The 19,459-nt window shown below is 46.0% G+C and overlaps 1 protein-coding gene across 5 annotated transcripts; it reads right to left on the bottom strand.

Moving 5' to 3' along the window:
• Positions 1 to 124: 124 nt before the first annotated feature.
• SAP130 (Sin3A associated protein 130) lies at positions 125 to 19,445 on the bottom strand. 5 transcript variants are annotated; one of them, XR_016469533.1, is made up of 22 exons: positions 19,315 to 19,445; positions 18,677 to 18,794; positions 18,308 to 18,546; positions 17,579 to 17,737; positions 16,687 to 16,798; positions 15,297 to 15,421; positions 14,398 to 14,522; positions 13,693 to 13,843; positions 13,037 to 13,127; positions 12,654 to 12,758; positions 11,342 to 11,483; positions 10,978 to 11,099; positions 8,157 to 8,459; positions 7,061 to 7,232; positions 5,704 to 5,808; positions 4,641 to 5,002; positions 3,201 to 3,449; positions 2,802 to 2,927; positions 1,828 to 1,931; positions 1,459 to 1,591; positions 1,038 to 1,151; positions 814 to 830 (listed from the first exon to the last, which is right to left on the bottom strand). XR_016469533.1 is itself a non-coding variant. In XM_031604999.2 (21 exons), the coding sequence occupies exons 2-21, from the start codon at positions 18,786 to 18,788 to the stop codon at positions 672 to 674; spliced, it is 3,177 nt and encodes a 1,058-aa protein (XP_031460859.1). In that variant the 5' UTR covers positions 18,789 to 18,794; positions 19,315 to 19,445; the 3' UTR covers positions 125 to 671. The 5 variants fall into 5 exon arrangements, 4 of the variants coding, with proteins under 4 accessions (XP_031460859.1, XP_031460861.1, XP_031460860.1 ...); XM_031604999.2 differs by lacking the exon at positions 1,459 to 1,591 and having other exon boundaries at positions 125 to 830; XM_031605001.2 differs by lacking the exon at positions 1,459 to 1,591 and having other exon boundaries at positions 125 to 830; positions 3,201 to 3,446.
• Between the last annotated feature and the right edge of the window lie 14 nt (positions 19,446 to 19,459).

Here is a 19,459-nt window from a genome sequence, read left to right as displayed (position 1 = left end):
ACCAGCTACGGGAAGTACCCTGCTGCGAGAGGTACTTCAAAACAAGCATCTGGGAGCACCCACAGAGACACACACAGACACTACAAAAACCACTTGGAAATTGTTTTCCCCCCCCTCCCCACCCCCATCTCCCTCCCTTTTATTTTATTTTTTTTCCTTTTTAGAACTGACAGCTGGGACTTCTGACCCACTGGAGGCTCTGAACGTGGTGCAGTTGCACTGGTTTTAAAAGGCTCCTTCAGACACTGGAAGGTCAGAAGAACTGAACGGGGCAACGGAAAGCAGTGTTGCGTTCAGTGCTTTAAAGCATGGCCATCTGTGCTCACACACGTACCTCACCTGGTTCACCCTTACTCTGCGTTACAGGAGAGCACTGCCCACCACACTGCATCACTAGTTCCAATTAGTAGGCACTGACACATCAGGAGGGTTAAACGAGTGGGACTGCAAAGACTTTAAAAAGGAATGAGCCTGAGAGAAAGCGTTGTTCGTTATGACAGATCACTGACAATCCCTTCAGGTCACCAGGCTTTACATGTCCATCTGTTGCCATCTGTTCTCTAAACTCATCCTTTTTATTCAGATGCTCTGCTTAAAAATAAACTCAAACTACAAAAGATCTCAATTCCGTTCTGTACATGTTCTCCATTTCCAGAGTCATTATTCTGGCTTTAGACCTTCTCCTTTCGCTTTAATTTGGATACCTTCTTGACAGTTCCATTCTTGTTCAGAAGCTTCAGAACACGATCCTTGTGATCCAAGACCTTCAGCATTGAGTCTCGAGCCTCATTGATTTGATCCATCACAAGTTTACACCTCTGCATATTCCCCTGAAATGAAACACTATCATCAGTAACAGCAGACTAAATAGTCAAAACAAACACTCTGCCTTTTTATAAAGTCACCATTAACTGATGATACAGGAGAAGTATGTATATTTTTTTAAAAGCCAGATTTAGCACTTCATTAGAAGATATCCTGCTGCAATTACTAAAGGTAGAACAATTCTTCTGAGCTTAGAGGCCATAGGAGCCTACCTGTATCAGCTCATTGATTCGATGCAGGTCATCATCAGTTGCTGCCTTTTTCTTAGGTATGAGTCCCTCCTGTAAGGCAGTCAGCCTCTCATACACATCACGCTCCAGGTTTGTCTAAAAGACAACAGCACTTCATGAGAAGGTTCACCACCAGGCCAGAAAACATCTGCCCACATTAAGAAATCTACACAGAGAAGACAAATCTGTTCCCCTCTCAGCTGCTCATGTTAGTAATTCAGAAGATGGAGCCTCTGATGTTGAGTGTGGCACTATTGTTCTTACTAAACATCCTATTTACAGGATTGCTCCACTTCTGAACAAACATGGAACCTAACCAGAACTGTTTCCCCTGTCTCTCACAATACTATTCCAGGAATGCAGAGGTTTTGGGGAGTTTGGTGCTAGAATGCAGAGCACCTACCTCACCCCCAACCTGAAACAGAAGCATCCAGGAATGTGGATCAGTGCTGCCTCCTCAGATCAGCCGCACCATCCCAAACAGACGCTTCTTCAGACCTGTGCATCAGCAGGAGGGAGTTGCCAATTTTGATCATCTGTACAAAATACATCAGCTCTTATGTCTGGATCAAAATCAACACTAAGTTTCCAAGCCACTTACGCCACATTCCTGAGAAAGGGGAAAGCGTGTCCCACTCCCTTTGGGCACTACACACCAGCTTATGGCATCCCTGTGTCAGGTTGAGCATGTACTGAGCTTGTGAAAACATCCTGCCTTACAGACCTCCATGTTCCCCGTGGTACAGACAGCTGGCACGTCCCATGCACCTACCAACTGCAGCAGCTGTGCCGCACAGAGATGGACCTTCCACCCTTGTGCACGGCAGGATACACCCTTCTGATTGGCAATCTCCTGTAGCATAGCTTTCTTCTCTTCTGTCATCAAAAAACACAAATGTATGTTCAAGTTTCAGGAGTCCACCAGACCTCTGTTCTCAAACAAAAGCTTTAACCTCGCTCCTGCTTTCCACACATCCTAATAAATAAGAGTCAGCAACACATTGACTGGGACAGGAAAATAACTGCTCATCTGCCATGTTACCTGAAGGCTGCTCTCACTCATCTGTATTTTCAGATATTTTGTTTACAATGTTTGGGCTTTTTTTCCTTTTTCTAAAATGTATTATTATTTCCAACACTGTACATGAAGCAGCAAGCAGTCCATCTCACACTGCTGAAATACATAGCTGCTCCTTCCTTCACATCTTTACACAGTTGAAAAACCCAATCTGCTTATAAATTCTGACATAAGCCAAAAAGCCCAAAGGAAAGAATCTGATCTCAATTTTCCTCTTACTAGAAATACCGTTCCATAGATACCCACCAGACCCATCTGTTAGCTCGTAAGACTCGTTACTCTAAATAGGGAACGTTTCTGATTACATTGGCAGGATTGTTAGGCTGAGTGCTAAGCCATAACATATCACCATATAATCTGCTTAAGAATTTCTTTAGGCAATTTCTACCCTTGTACATAAATACTGTTCTCAGTAACGTAAAACTTTAGACTAATTAGACAGACAGAATTATGTCTGATTCTATACAAGATCCTTCCCTTTTCTTCTCAGTCTTGAGAGAAAAAGATTTAAGCACCATCTAGCTAACAAAGTCATTAGCTCACGTGACCGACGCTTGTTTTCTAAACTGTGAGCAAAGCCTTTTTTGTAGGGTTGCTTATCAACCTCAGCCAGCCGAGACTGTTTCTCAGACACCATCCGTGTGCCTGGGCTCAGGCAGCACACTGACCTTTCACTCGGACATCACTGTATCTCTGGAAGTGGTGGTAGGCAGCTTTCCAGGGATTGCGGTAGTGGCGGAGCAATGTGATGGGTGGCCTCGGACGCACAGGGACATACCTTACACCTTCTTCATCTACAAAAGGATTCACAAATAGCTGCTGTTACTATCGTGAAGCAGGTGGAAGCGGGAGATCAGCACGGCAGGAATTGTGACAGAAAATGGGTAAGCACTGTGTTGTACAAAGTGATGCTCTGTGCTGAGAAAGGTCCCAAACATCACTATACAGAGGAGCAGGTACTTGGAGTCTTTGTTATTTATATATATAAGCAGGAGAATTACACGTGCCTTCCTGAATGAGTAAATACAGACATTCAAATAGGAGAAGAATGTCAGAGATGACATTACCAATATATTCCTTGGGAGGAGACTTGCGCTTCTCTGCCTTCACCAGCAAGCTTTTGGCAGTAGATTTCTCATCATCAGTGCTGTTTGTTTCCATCATGTCCCCTTCCTCTGTGGAGATGACGTGCTGCTGCTTACGGGGTTTTTTCCTTGGGGAGGCACCAGGTGGCAAATCACTCGGAGGCATTGAAAGGTTGTTGGCCAGCAATGCCAAAGATGGAGAGACAGTACTTGTAGTCAATGGAGGGACTGCTGGGAGGAGAGAAAGGAGAAGAACCTCAACTATCAGTAGCAAAGAGGTAACAGTACTATGTTTTAACATCTCCTTTCAGTGCATTGTAAGAAGCGTGGATTCCACCACAGATGCAGTTCAGCTCTTTTGTATCTGGCCTCACACACTAAGCCAGGACCCATCACCAGGACAGTGCCTTTATTCTAAGATCCTCAGAACAAAAAGTGACAAGAGACTGATCTCACTCAGTTCCTTCATCTTCAAGGCTTGCAGCAGTTGAATGCTATTGAAAAGGAATCTGTGCTAATATCTCCCACATGGTAGGTAAACATCTTTGAATTGATGTTTCACCACGAATCACAGTCAAAAACAGGCAAGACCCCTTTGCAGTGCAGGTAAAGTCAGATGTAGTCAAATCATGACTGCAGTGCTCTCCTTGCAAGTGTACTTGTACTGCCAAGTCAACAGCCTATGTCAGCAGGCTACTGTACAAATCAGACTTCTGGAGCATGGCAGCATAGCAGCAGGAGCTTGAGGGAATAATAATCCTTCACATTTGCAGGGAAGAGCTCAATCAGCCATGACTGAAGCAAGCATGCCAGGTAATATGCAGCAGAATTTCTGGGATGAAACCTCAACTGAGATTAACTGTACTGATTTGTATTTTACCAGCACTGCTGCTGACAGTATTCTAAGCATGCAATTCATATAGACTCTTTGCAACTGGATTGTTTGAAAATGAAGAAAGCAGTCCTAACCCCAAGTGGTTTCCACAGGAGATTAAGGAGATGGCAAATAAGAACTTGAGATGCTCACTTAGTTGCTATTCTGCAGTTCTTAGTACTTGAGACAGGAACCCTCTCAGACACTGCAATGCCCTTTCCTTCTAGGAGTTACTAACTTGTTTCAACTGGCAGCTTAACCTAAATCTTTGCTTTCCATCTTATTTACTGGGCCATTAAGACTTCATAGTCTGCTCATACAGCATGTCATACCTTAGTCACGTCACCAAAACCAAGTCCCATGTTCTATACTGAAAAGCAGTAGGCAGGGAAGAGGACCGTAAAAAGAAGGCATGAAGGACCCCCTTGGCTTTTGTTCTGTGCTACCATGAAAGAGATGTCATTCCACTTTCAGGTTGCTTGTGTTGAGACAGCGGAAAAATGAGGATTTCAACAAGAGAAACACCTCAGTGCTTAAAAACAACCTACCAGATACTGGTCGCATTATGTCCATAGGTTCCACCTCCTCTTTGATTTTTATCTCTGGCACCACGGGTCCCAGCACTGCTGAAAGGGCCCCACTCATGGTTGCTGGAGGAGCAGGTGCAGCCACAATTGTGGTAGAAGTCGGTGGAGCAGCTGGGACGGCTCCTGGAATGGTGGACAGAGCTGCTGCAGGCTGCGAGGTGGGGCTGGCTGCGGCAATGATGGTTGGAATGGCAGAAGGGGGCTGCTGGGAGGAAGGAGGGACTGCAATGGTGGGCTGCTCACTGCCTTGGTTGGACACTGCCTCCATAGACACTGTGACAGGAGTGGCCATAGACACGTGAATCTCAGGTTTTGGCTTGGCACTGTGACATTGAAAAGAAAAGTAAAACAAGCTGATGCCAATTGTATCTTAGTCATGACCTTCTAGCACAAAATAAATGAGCCCAGCTGGACTAAGATCAATTTTTTCCTGTACAGTAACACCTGGCTGGGTAATGACTGTAGTAGATGGAGAATGTGTCATCTCAGCTGTGCTCTATTCTAACCTCTTTGTATAAGGTGCTGTTCTCTTCTAATGTACAAGCAAATCTCATGACTGACTCCAGATGGCTTTAAAACATTCGCAAAAGGAGCAATACAGTTTCACAATGCAAACAAGGAGAATGTTTACCCAAAGCTGTACTGTCCCTCACCCTTTCTGTGAGAGCTCACACCGTGGCTAGTAGTTTTAAAACAGTGACTTAGAAAGCCACTGGATACAACTGAAGCAGGTAGAAGATCCATTCAACTTTCTTTAGCATTAATGTCAAAGAATTATAAAGTTCCACAGCACAGCCTTTAACACAACATGTTTATTTTCTTGTCACTACCCTCACCCAAGCTCATAACCATATCCTTTAAAAGCTTACTGCCTCAGCTTCATAACAGAATTACATCCATTCAAAATCATCACACTGACAAATATGAAAACACTTTTCACAAAAGAAAGCACTTCGATGCTCAAACACCATAAATCAGACACACAAAATGAAGCTACTACAATGCAGTTGATTTTCTGCCTTACCCAGCAGGCCTTGGTGATCCAGATGTGCTTCGCATAGTATTCTCAACACGTGTGCTCGCTACTTCAGGTGGCTGAGGTGGAATTAAGCTTTTACGGACTGCCAGGCTGTAAGACAAGGGCAGATCTAAAGTTCCCACCTCTGATGCGAACATAAATACCATTAAAAGTAAAGGAATCAATCCTCCCTTGCCAAATCCAGGATAGAACTGCATGCCCTCACTCTAACTGATCTGCTACAGAAAGTCTTGTTTTTAACCAAGCCTCTAAGTTTTATTTTCTTTAAAGATAAGAGATTAGCTGCTCTGGCTCAGACTCCCTCATGTTTGGGGTTTCTCCAGAAATACCAGCCTTACTTTCACCTTGCCAGTCAGGGCATCTTATTGAGACTGCCAGGTTCCAGATGTGGTGGCTGGGGTGGGGAAAGGGAGATCTGGCCACACCAATGTCCTGCACAACCCCAAGACAGAGCAAACTATCTGGAACTAAGCAGCACAGCACTAAGACAGGCAACTGCTTTACTTAGTTGGAGTAGACTGTGTCAAAGCCTGGCTCCAGGATCTCCAAACCCTGCATGTGGATGTTAGACAGCTCAGTGCTGCATTCAGAAGAACATTTAAGAGACTTTTCAGTCTCCTGTGAGGCTGAAAGAGAGACTGTCTTCCAAATAATCAGCCTCTCAAATGGAAACCTTCTTCAGTGATCTACATCTGCTTCTTTAATTTATGCTTCAGTTTTACAGCTTGCAAGTTCTCTGCCTTAAAGGCTTCCACCCAAATGAAGAAAAAAACAACAAAAACAATTTTGCCTCATAGAACTTATCAGCTCCAAACATTTTCAGTCTTTAGTAAGGAGGAAGTAGATCGTTAATTCTAATGCTTTCTCCTCCATTTAAATGCCTCTTTTATTCAGGCATTTAAAATTAAGCCAGAGAACATGAATTATTTTAAATGATTCCCTCCCCTTTTCCTAATCAGTTTTCACAGCAGGGTACTAATCCATCCTTACTATTCATCCACAGACTCTTCCAAGAAAAGCACTGAAATCAAAGCATGGATTTCTAATTTTAGTAATTGACCTCTTTGGATTTGAGGCTTTCCTGCTTAGATTAACAAAATCTACTTTCCCTTAAAAGGTCACTTTCAAAGCTAGTGACATCTTGTTACAGAGAGGAAGAAGCAGCTATGATCCATCCTGGAGGAGAAGAAAATGGGTTTCACAGATCTGCAGTTCACTTGCATCCACTGCTGACCATATAACCTGCCAGAACTTTTCCTATCCACATTAAAATACTTCTGTGTAGCTGAGCTGGATTGAACAGAGGTGTCATTTCTGTGTCCCCCCCTTCAATCTTACTCACCCATCTGTGGTGGGTTTCTTCCGGAGGATGCTCGGGCGTGGGGAAGAGCCCTGTGCTGGAGCACTGGCACTCTGGCTGTGTGTCTGTACAACTGTAGTCGCTGCAGAAGCAGTGTTGAAGGTGTTGCTAATAGGGTTGGCTACAATGGTGGCTCCATCTGCCAGGACTACTGCTGGGAAGGATGGACATCAGCAGAGCAGAGAGAACAGAGGAAAAAGGAGCAGTTACTGAAGGAGGTTTGACAACAAAGCAGGTGTATGCAGAACACATGCTGTCTCTCTGTTCCTTTGACTCCCTCAATATTTAGCTGTAGCACTTTCAAACTACTTCATAACTAACACCTTAACTACTAGCACTCTGCTAACTAGGCCTGCTGCAGGGCAGATGATAGCTACCCCTTGTCTAACAACTGCTGGCTACAGAAATACTTTTCCCAGAATACATGGAAGACACAGAAATTGCTAGGGAGGTCACCAACACAACTGGGTCTGCTGGTGGAGGCAGACTTAGTGTGGCAACTTAGAACCTTGCAAGTGAGCTGCCAGCTCTGCTCATATTCTGAGCTTCTTGCCAAGCCTTGCTAGGAAAACAAACATGCAGAACAACAAGGCAGAGTCACACTGCTATCTGCCAGCACTGCAAAGAGTGGATGCTCTTGGCTGCCATTTTCCCTTCCTTCAGTCCCTCACTGGGATTTGACCACACCAATCCTTCCTTGTGAAGAAGGCTTTTTAATCACAGTCTAAACTAGAGGTACCTCAGCATGTTTTACTGCTGCAGTGACCCAATGCACAGCTGCAACAGTTCAGTGAGCATCTGTGGCTCTTCCCACAAGGCTGCACTGAACTGTTGAATGCATTGTCAAGTTCTTCCTGCTCACATAACCCACCCAATGCTACCCATATACTCTACTCAGTGTGCCTGAAGAAAACTAATGAATTGCATTCACTAAATATTTAGTGAAAGAGAACACTCACAGGGATGTATTTGGTGCTGAGCACTGGGACTGCTCAAGATCCACCACATAATATCATAAGCCAGAGTTAAAGGAACCTCTCGAGGCAGAGTACAGGAGTTATGGGTTCTGACCACTCACCTGAGGTCTTGGTGTCAGCCTGTGGCTGCTGAGCACTGATGGGTGCTGGCTGCAGCCCCTGCGTGCCAATGGGTGCAGCTGGGTGCAGTCCTTGAGTCCCAATTGGTGCTGGTTGGATGCCCTGGGCACCGATAGGCGCCGGCTGGATGCCCTGAGCACTGATGGGTGCTGGCTGGATGCCCTGGATGTGGCGGGCATGGGATGCATCCACAGTCATCAGCTGCATGGGGTTGAGGTGCACAGTGGATGCCACCCCCACACCTGTCTGCGCCGTGATGGCCGAGTTGGGTGCCTGGGCTGAAACTGTGGGCAGCAACACGGACAGCTTGTCATGCCTGGCCTGGCACTTCAACCCCACCTCCTCTCACCCCATAGGTACTCCCAAAGACTGCTCTTCTGAAAGTTAGCTTGCCAGCCTGCTTGAAGCAGGAATGAGTTTGAGAGTAGAGAGACCATGTTGTCTGCTTGAACTTTTTTCCCCCCCCACCCCATATTGGAACAATAAAGATCAAGGTTTGTCTTAAAGTTAGGCTAAGGTTATGTTTCTATACCCAGTCTCAGAAACCTGTGTGCTATTTTTGCTCACTAGAGTATGTTTTCATTGCTTATTTTTACACAAAGTCTCTGAGTACCAATAGTTGGCACTTTTCCTGCTTAAATACACTAGAAGCCTAACGGAATTCTTTTCAAAATATAGTCTTCCACAGAACTCATTACATCAATTAATAAAATTAACATCTCTGACTGCATGGAAATACATGGAGAAGACAGACCCAAGTGTAAGCACCTTAAAACACATCTCACTTCCCACACCCCTAACCACATCAGCAAAACAGCTCCTCTTCACACAGCTGGACAAACTGTTCTGACCCAGAATACAATCTTATTTGAGTCAGAACAGGCAATTACAGACTGGATCCCACATCTAGAATGAGCAAATAATCTATGTGGTGTTCCCAGTGATGCACCTATACTTAAAAGTTCAACTAGTTCATTTGAATGTACAGCTCTAAGCAACTATGGTTGCATTTTACCAGATCTCCCATAAGGTGTGCTGCACTTCTCACAGGGAGCATTTAGCAGCCAGCTGGACTACCTGCAGCTCTCCAGAGCTCCAACTGTCACAAAACAGCAACATCATTTCTGCAGCCATGCACAGAATGAAGTGCTAACTTGCGACACTCAGTTTGTCCACTAACAGTTGAGAGCCTTCTCAATTGAACGAGCTGGTTTTGTCACAGGATTTCCATCAAGTTCTTGTGCTGACCAGTCCCTCTAAAAACTAAGATACAGCATCAGGTCCACGGAAATGGCTTCTGCTTACCCCTTCCACCAGAGGTACTCTAGGTGAAACACTTGTTGCAGAACAGTCCATCCAACAAAAATCATTTTGGAGACTGTGTAAACACAGCTGGCTCTTGGAAAGCCGAAGCTAAAACCCTTCCTCAAAACACACAGGTACCCCTCAGCTCAGTGATCTTTTAAAAAGTTTCCTCTGTACTTTTAGCTAAGTCCTCCATGGCTGTCCTCAGCATAGGTTGTACTGTGTTCTCTGCTTTGAGGTATCACCAGTTACCGCCCTAATTAATATCTTTAATTGATGCTTCAAATCAATGTAATAAGCAAAATATCTCCATCAATGAAGAATGGTCATCTTTTTTAAAAAAATTAGTGTTAGCCTATCATTGGCTCCATATGCCACCAATATTGCAACTCCTAAAGGTCTGCTTTGAGGACTCACACAATGTTCCTGTGGCAGTATGAATGACTGCTGTCACATCTGTCCTTGCTGCCCAGCAGCACTCTGCTGTTCTCCCTCCCACCAACTGCAGGACAAACAAACAAAGCATTTCTATCCAGGGCTCTGGAACCATTCAACCACAGCTGTCAGCTCCCAGTAACACTGCTTAAAGTGCAGGAAGATACAGAAAGAAGCCCCTCTGTCCCTGTCCCAACTCCTCTAATCATCCTGAAGCCCATGGCTTACAGTCAAGATCTGAAACAGTCAAGATCCGAAAGCTGCCAGTGAAATTTAAGTTTCAGTGTAATTAACAAAGAACAGACCTCAGTAACACATCGATTCCCTATGCATATTTTCCCAGTCAACAAATTGACTCTGCAACCTCCGCATCCTTCCAAGGCCACTGTCCTGGTCAGGAGTAACATGCCACCATGAAAACCCAAATCAGGCATCTTCTTAGAGTTTGGATTGTGGAAATCACCACATCTGTCCTAAGCTACTGAGCAAGGTGAAGTGCTCCAAGTTTTTGTCTCAGGAGAATGACATTAGTTTGGGATGACAGCATTTGCTCACATTATATGTGATTTTTTTTTTTTTTTTCTTCTTTGCAAACTACTGCAACAATTCAAACTGGTTATTGCCTGATTCTTGTAAATAGAACACCAAGACCTTGCAATGCAACTTGCTTTCTGCTTTCAACTCACGCTTCTCTCTCAAACTGTATATTCAAATGAAAAGATATCAAAAATGGGCTTCTCAGAATATTAGAGAATGAAGATGATAACGAGCTCATTTGTTTTGGAAGAACTTCCTTGTTTTTGATTTGTGAAATCTGATACTTTAAAAGAGACAAGCTTCTGGATATCAAGTTTGAAACTCACAACAAAATAGTTATCAGCTGTGTGTAGCAGGCCTCTGAAGTAGCTTAGTTCTACTTGTTGGCTTAGGGGAAAGCAGAAGTCAGACTCTGTGCTCTGTTACCAGAAAGGAGCATAGAAGCCTCTCAGCTGCTCCCAATGCTGAAGCTGGTACACAAACAACTGAGCAAAGCATCATCCAGCTCACCCCACAGCTCCTCACCTGGGTACTGGCGGATGGTGGACACCGAGCTGGTGATGGGGGTGTAGGTGTGTGCAGTCAGCGGGTAGGCAGAAGGCGGGTAGGTTGGAAGGAAGTACTGGAACTGGACAGGCACCGACTGCCTGCAGGCAGCAAGAACAACAAGCATTACACCACTTCATCTGTTTACCTTCAAATCCTGTCTGTTGGGCCGCTGCCCAAGTTTCGTCATCTTGTCTGTCATTAGCTATCACATTTGTTAACTCTTGTGATTAATTCAGAACTACCAAAACTCTCTCAGCACTTGTTCCCTGAGCCCAGACAAGCAGCAAGGTACTCAGAAGCTACTCGCACTCTCATATTCATAGAGATGTTATTTCCCCACCTGTTGTCATTCCTGGTTTCCATTGCTACTGGATTTGGAGATGCCCGGTGACTAGAGAGGGGTATGAGGTTACTCCTCTCTGCTGTATAATCCGACTGAAGCCGGGGAGAAGTATGTGTGATCTGCTGAGGAACCACTTTAGCTGCATAAAGACAAATGTGTCATCAGTCAGAGAAAACCTTGCAAAGTCAAAATTAGTTCTCAAAAAAAAAAAAAACCAACAAAAAATCAAAACAAATAACAGAAACAAACCATGCTGAAAAAAACTACACAAAAACAAACAAAAAAACCTACCCCAAAGCACAAACCCCCCAACCCCACTCCCAAGATGCCCCTAACCTCCAATCATTTCCTATCCAGTGATGATACATTGCTTCAATAGGAAGAATCACAGAATCATAGAATGGTCTGGGTTGAAAAGAACCACAATGATCATCTAGTTTCAACCCCCTGCTATGTGCAGGGTCACCAACCACCAGACCAGGCTAAGAAGAAACATAGAAAACTAAACAAATCCATCTTACATTTTTCCCATTCAACTTGTACCAGAATTCAAAGACATTATAAGTGTTTATGTAACTTCTAATTGTTAAGAGGTGAAGTAACTCCAGTGAAGTTACTTATTTTTTCCTTCCAATGATCAGCTAACTCCTTCCTGCTGTCAAAAATTTATTTATCAACATTTTCAAAGCAAAACTTGACGGACACCAAGGGAAATGAAATACATGGTAGGCAAATATACACAGAGGCAAATTCATGGCAGAAAAGATATTGAAAATTTTCAAGGGAGCAACAAAAGGAAGTGGGCAGAACAGAGGAGATGAACAAAGGAAACTTAAATAGATGTGTTAGAAACATCTCATGCAGACTGCACTTCCAGGCAAACAAGCTTGCCATTTTTAGGCTTCAGCTTCACCTTCAGATGAACACACTAGCCTTGACTAAGCTGTATCCAATGCCCCAAGAATCATAGGAAGGCACTTGCAAAAACCAGCTAAGAAAGCCCTATCACCAAGCAATCACAACTCCTAGGGCATACAGTGCAGGTTCTGAAATGCCAAAAATCCTACATTTGTCTGAAAATTCAATTGAGTAAGTTAATGAGCCATTTTATTACTTATTCCTCCTAGAACATCTATTTCTTCCTGGCACTGAAATAAGCTGTGCCCACTGCAGACCTTCGAGTTGATTTCTCCCAGCCTGAATTGATTTGTTTCCCTTCCTTGATGTGCCAATGCACACAAACATTGCTAGCATAAACAGTATTACCAAAGTACCCAGTACAATTTCTCTTGGAACTGAAATCACTCACCAACTGGGATGTTTGAGGTTGTGACAGCTGTAGCATGGGAAGAATGGGAGGGCATTGTCATGGTGACAATGGTGCTTGTAGGCGCTTGGGTGTGAGAAACAGAACCTAAGAAAAAAAAAAAAAGAACATACAAGATATTTCTGCAGAGCTCTATCACATAGAAGTATATCTATATCCAAATAAAGAGCAAAAAAACCCAGCCCAGTCAACCCCCTGGTGAACTCAGCAACTTCTCTCCTGGATTCTAATTGCACGCTTCCAAATGCAAGCTTTAGCAGAAAGAAAGGTTCCCTCAAATCTAATTAGGTTCCAACTTCAGCATAGAGAAACAAAAAAACCTCAACAACCCACAAACCTCTCACAATAGCATTATGAACACTCACCAGCTGTGGTTGCTGAAGCAATGGTATTTGTTGCTAAAATAGGTGCCACTGTTGCTGCTGCCACTGGAGTACCAGTACTGAAAATGGTTTTCTATTAAAAGCAGAAAAGCTTCAAGTTAAAATACTACCACATTTTTCACAGAATCACAGAATGGCCAGGGTTGGAAGGGACCTCAAGGATCACGAAACTCCAACCCCCCTGCCACATGCAGGGCCACCAACCTCCTCATTTAATACCAGACCAGGCTGCCCAGGGCTCCATCCAACCTGGCCTTGAACACCTCCAGGGATGGACGGGGCATCCACAGCCTCTCTGGGCAGCTGTTCCAGCACCTCACCACTCTCATAATAAAGAACTTCCCCCTGACATCCAACCTAGATCTTCCCTCCCCCAATTTAAAACCATTTCCCCTTTTCCTGCTGTTATCCACCCTTTCAAACAGTTGATTCCCCTCCCGTTTATAGGTTCCCTTTAGGTACTGAAAGGATACTGAAAAGATTTTTGATATTTACTCAGCTTGGAATCATGCTGCATTGACAATAAAGAACATCGATTTCTAACCTAATATTCCTTTCTCAAATTTCATCTTATCCACCCAAATGTAAATTCAAACGATGCCTGAAAGCAGCAGAAGGGTTTCCCCTTAGCAGCCTACCTGGGCCATAGTGTGGAGCTGTGGCTTCTGTGCTCCTATGGCTGGGTGGGATGGCAGTGTGATCCGCGTGGCCGCATCGCGGGGCTGTGCAGGCCGCTGGATGCTGATGGCTGCAGAAGGTGGGTGCTGCTGGATTGACAGGGTGGGCCGGCTGGAGAGAAAAACAATCATGAAGATAACTCTGGATGCTAAATCTGGAAGATAAAGTGATGCGCCTGGCTTTGTTCTCTTTCTCTTTGAAAACAGCACTGCTATCAAAAACATGGTGAAGCAACACGAGGAACTCAAACTGCACTGTTCTGTTCTCATCAAGTGTCTACCCTACGAGGCTCTGCATAAAAGCTTTTCCTGTCAAGGATGCTTTATAACATTCACGTGTCACTCTTTGCTGTGTCTTCAGAAAAATAGATGGGCTGAACAATCTACAGGCTCCCAGAAAGGAAATTCTGCTTTCCAGGAAGCAGCAGTTCAGAACTGATTTGTTATGCCCATTCTTGTAACACAGTGCAACAGTTCATCTTTATAGTAACTTTTATTCACAGAACTGAAAGCTTCTGTAGCGTGCAAGCACTCCTATTTTTGTATTGTACCATCCCACATCCAGAGGATAATCAGCTCAGGATGACTAACACGTTTCCTCCTCCCACAGCCTCTGTGAAGTCAGAGCACTGCAGACTGCCAAAAATTTGCCTTAATCATCTTTACCTGAGGGTTGACTCTGTAGCATGTGCTGCTGTTGTGGTTATAACAGGAGATTGAGCTCTTGTGGCTGAGACAGTTGCCACCACAGCAGGAGGAATAGTGCTTGAAGTTGTCACAGGGGGACGAGACTGTAAGAACAGAGACAGACATTCAGAAAAGAAATTCTGCACTTTAGAGAATAAGTAGGAATTATTTGCCTAGAATCACTTTTTTTTTTTTTTTTTTAGATCTTATCACTAAGCTTCAGCATTCTAAGATGTTTTCAATCTTTCTGATTTGATCCGCAAGCTCCTGTGGAAATCTATTCTGATTTTTAAAGGACATACAGAGGGCACCAACGACCAGGAAGGTTAACAGAAATTACTGCAGTGCTTCTGAAGGATTTTCGGAGAAAAAACAAAGGCTCCTTCAGAACAGGCTGAAACCCCATACTAAGACACATATAGGAAGTCAAAGATGATTATACTGGGATCTTGAAGCATGAAGTAAAAGCTATTTGACCCTTTATCCTAACTTTGAACACTTACAGAGAGCAGATACCTACAATCTTTCTTTTACATAAATACAGAAGGTGAGATTTTTTTTGGAAGCATACTAAAATATAAATTTTTTTATTCTACACCAATACAGTTGAGAATAAATCCCCATCTGCACAACATGCTAGGCCTTTCAGACTCAAACTCCACTATTACAGTATGTCCTGCTCCCAACCTGTAAGCATGGGACTAACAGGACCATTTCCCAGCTTGCTATCAGAAATGAGTGCCCAACAAACTGAATTAGAAGAGAGCTGCTGACAGCTTCAGCTCAACAAACATGCAGTTACAGGTTATGGACTGCAAGGAGATGCCAGGAGGAACTTGGAGCAGGTGGTTCTGCAGAGCTGCCTGGCTGCTACCTGCCTGGATCGGCTGATGGATGATGTGCTGAACTGCTGGCTGAGCAGTGGCTGCATTGGGCAGCTGGGATGCTGGTCTCAGGACTGTAGTTACTTTTGAACTGGACATCACTGCAGCAGCTGCAGCACCTGGGAAGCAAACCAAGCATGTTAAGTAGAGCATACAAATGGCTCCACTATCACCCTCTAGAGACAGGCCCTTGTGTTAGCTGGTATGTATTTCTGTTTAGATGACAATGGTTTACAAGCAAGGCTAGTAACAAAAGTACTTTATATTCATAAAAGGGGAAAGGCAGACATTATTTTAAGTGACTTGGGTTTACTGATGCTTCTCATTCCTGACACTAACCTGATGTTATAAACCTGATATAGAAAAATCAGGAGAAATAATTCAAACAGCTTGACTACTGAGCTAATGGGAAACAAGTTACCTGATACCAGAATCTCCCTGCAATAAATAAAAATGGAGAGAGTCACCAACAATTTGTAAAGCTGCAGCAGCAGAGAGCTGTGGTTTCTTTGTGTCCACAGTTTGCTGACTCCTGATCATGTGAAACTACTCTGAAAGGCAAATAGCCTTGAAATCATTTGATGGACTGCATAAACAGTCCTGACTGAAACTATGTTGGAAGGTGGTATGCAAGCTGAGAGAAAGAGACCAGGAGAGAAAATACACTAAGTGAAAACCCCAGGTTTATGCTGGTTGTCCTACAGGAATCAGGTGACCAAAAATACATTGACTTCAGCTGCAAATAATGCTGCAGTCCTTCCAGCTATTCTAGCATGAGGTTAGATCTTTGCACACATCACTTTTGTTTCCCTTGAGCGTGACATAATATCGGATCTCAACGGAAATAGAAATGCAAATTGTGCTTTGAAATTCAGATCAACTGAAACTTGGAGACCCAACTCATAAATGTTTCGAAAGTACAGCTTATCAGAAATCACTGCACTGAGCTTCTTTTAAAGGGCTGCCCTGCTGTTTTTTTGAAGCTGCAGCAACTGAAGTCCTGGGAGACAGGAACCTGGAGTTAGCATCAGCATTTAACCCAAGGGCAAATGCAAATGTACATGATATATTAGCACGTATAACCACATACTGGAATGATCCTCTATCAGGTAGCTACAGGGCTCAGACATCACTGCAGTTAAGTGAGAGATGCTTACTACCAAGAGCATCACATTCTGCACAACAGGCCAATCTATGCCAGTATGGTTTTGGTTTTTTGGCTTTTTTTTTTCCCCCTCTTTCAAAGTGTTCACTGCTAACAGCACTGAAGTAGAACAACTGAGGTTGCTATACCACATATATCAGCAGTGAGGAGTTTCAGAGACAGGGTGCACTGCCCTAGCAGGCAAGCACAACAGGCAGCCACACACTGCTCACTCCTTACCTCGAGGAAGGTGGGAAGCTCCAATGTGTAGAGGAGGCCCAGGAGCACTACTTCTGATGATTGACATCTGCACATTAGTAGCCATAATATGGTGCAGGTTGCTAGGGTGGCCCTGGAGAATTAAAAGACATAAATCAAAAAATAAACAGTGAGCTCTGTGGATAAGAATTAACAGCCATTCTGACAGCATTACCTCAAGACTTCTAAAGACAGAAAAGATTTTGTAGAAATATATGCTACAAAGAATATCACAGGCAAGTAAAGAAACAGGGAGAAGTCAGAGCCAGCTGACACTGTACAGGAAAGATGTCAACCAGAGATCTGTTTTTCTATTTGGCACATGGCAGACTGTCAGCAGTCACTCAGACACCAACCTGAGACATGTCCCTTCTGCTACCAGTGACCTTAAAGACACAGATCTCTACCACCTTGCCATTCAGGTCAAAAGAACAGCAGCACTCTGACAAAAACTGTAACAAATGAATTCAATTTTCTAACATTGCTGGACTTTTTATGAGTCATCATGAAAATAACAGCATATCCAAACTCAAATCCTCCAAAGGACACTACATGGAAGCCCTGAGACTTCAGAGGGTTTGCAATGAATGTCCTGGCACACTGGCTTCAAATTTAATTATCTAAAGACCATAACAGCTTTGGATATATTTCTCCTATTGCAGTCTCACTGTCATTTGGATGATTACACCAATTCAGGAGCTTTCTAGAGAGCCAGCAGTAACTGAAGCATATTGCTCCAAGCAGAACTGATCAACAGAGTGACCACTGGACAGAGAAGCCTGCTCTCTTCCTCCCCCCTGCTTCAAGAGCTTGACCTGCTGTGTCAGTGCTGCGCTTCTCTGACCTTACAGTGATTGCAGCAGAAATCACAGACCTGCTGTCCACTGATGGTGGCCACAGGGATGGTTGGAGCCTGTGGGATGCTGCTCTCCATGGTGACTGTGACTTGTCCAGGAACCTTTGTAGGAGCTGAGAGGGTCGAGGGTGGTGCGGGAGCGATGGGCCGGCTGGGCATGGTGGGCTTCAGTGGTGGCTGCAAGAAAGAAGTGTCAGGAGTGCTGCCAACTCCCAGTGGCAACTCAGGGTTGGAGAAACCATTCCTGGAGGTAGAGGAGAAAGCCAGCTTTGCCCAAAAGTAAGTAGGGCCAGGGGTCTGAAAAGCCATTCCATTTTCACCTAGGACAAAGAGCGTGTTTTGTGCTGGAATTAGGCAGCTTCTAACACAAAGCATGGATCTGTTGGGGTTGTAGCCTTTCTCTACACACTGTGCATCAGCAGTTTGGTTCATATTCTCATCCACTCTCACAGAGAGAACATTTCTGAAGTCACTCTAAGGGGTGCACAAAATCCACCCCTTCAGAATAACACTGTGATGCCAGGAAGGCCTCAGTGTGACACATGGAACAGCTCCATTCAGAGCCATCAGAGCACAGAGCAAAAATCAAACAATGAAAACAGGGAACTCCCTGACTTGTGCTCAGCACTTCAATTTTTAACACAGGTTAAAAAAAAAGAAATGCACCTACAAGTTAAAAGAAGAAGGAGAAAAAAAACTCAACTTGCTTTTCTCAGCTAAATACATTCCTCCACGACCCTTCCTTACCTTCATGAGCCCATCTGAGAAGGAGAGGGGCACAGCCGGTGCCAGGTGTGCAGGTGGGGCTGCCACCGTCACCGGTGCTCCGGGAGGCACCGGGTGGTGCGGGGCCAACATCTGCACCTGCGGGTAGGGCCGCACCACCACGGGCTCCTGCTTCTCCTCGCGGGGCGGTGCAGGAGCGCCGGGGCCCAGGTGCTGCTCCCTGGGGGCCACCTCGGGGTCACGGACAGACTCATCGCTCGCTGCAAAGAGAAGAGAGGCGTCGAGAGTCGAAGAGACGCAGAGCCGAGCGAAGCCGAGCGGAGCCGAAGCTCCCCGCCGCTCCCCCTCCCCCCGCCGGGGCCGCACGCAGCCCCGCCCCATCCCGCTTACTCGTGGCCGCGGGGGCGATGAGTCCGGCGGTGCCGCTGGCGGGTCCGGTGGGCGGGTTGGCTCCCAAACCGGCGGGAGGCGCGCCCGAACGGGGGAACTGCTGAGAGCTCATCTCCGCCTGCGGACAGAGCCGACAGAACGGCCGTTACGTCGCGCCGCGCGCATCACGCTGCCCGCGCCGCCCCCGCCCCGCGGGTTCCGCCCCGCTCATTGGGCGCGACGCCAGAAGCCCCGCCCCCTTCTCGCCCCGCCCCCTCCGCGACAGCCAATGGATTGCGGCGTCGCGCGGCCAGTCAGGAACGGCCGCAGCGGCGCCCTCAGGAGGCGCCGAACCAATGGGGGGGGGTCGGGACGCTGCCCAATGGGGGCCGCCCTGCCGCCGGGCCCCGCCCCGCCCCGCCGAGCCGCCCGGCGGGGCCCGGATGTGCTCGGCAGCGCGGCGCTACCAGCCCGCCGCAGCCCTGCCCCGCTCTGCCCGTCCTAAGCCCGACGCGGCGTCCCAGGTCCGCCCCGCCCCGCCGTCGCTTCGCTCCGCGTCCGCAGCGCTGCGGCTGCCGCAAGCTCCCCTGCCGCTCCCTGCCCGCCGCCGGCCCCATCGCCGCCCTCAGCGTCTGACAGCCCGCTACCCGCTGCCGTACCTGCCTCGGGGCGCGGCCCCGACTCTCGCTGCGCGCCGCCGGCGCCCAGAACCGAGCTGCGCTTCCGCCGCCGCCGCTGCCCACGGCGGATTGGCTCTGCTCCGTCCCGCCCCCCGCTTCGTTCCCGCACACTATTGGCCGCGAC

The sequence above is a fragment of the Phasianus colchicus genome, chromosome 10 (assembly GCF_987193195.1).
Source record: "Phasianus colchicus chromosome 10, bPhaCol1.hap1.1, whole genome shotgun sequence".
In the NCBI taxonomy this organism is placed as follows: Eukaryota; Metazoa; Chordata; class Aves; order Galliformes; family Phasianidae; genus Phasianus; species Phasianus colchicus.
This window is presented reverse-complemented; position numbering and strand designations above follow the sequence as displayed.

Bases quoted from the DNA above. Each gene is read 5' to 3' on its own strand.
- SAP130 (XM_031604999.2), bottom strand. From the start codon at position 18,788: ATGAGCTCTCAGCAGTTCCCCCGTTCGGGCGCGCCTCCCGCCGGTTTG. The intron at 18,547-18,676 runs GTAAGCGGGATG...TTCTCTTTGCAG, and splicing joins CATCGCCCCCGCGGCCACGA to CGAGCGATGAGTCTGTCCGT. The intron at 831-1,037 runs GTAGGCTCCTAT...GTTTCATTTCAG, and splicing joins GAATCAATGAGCTGATACAG to GGGAATATGCAGAGGTGTAA.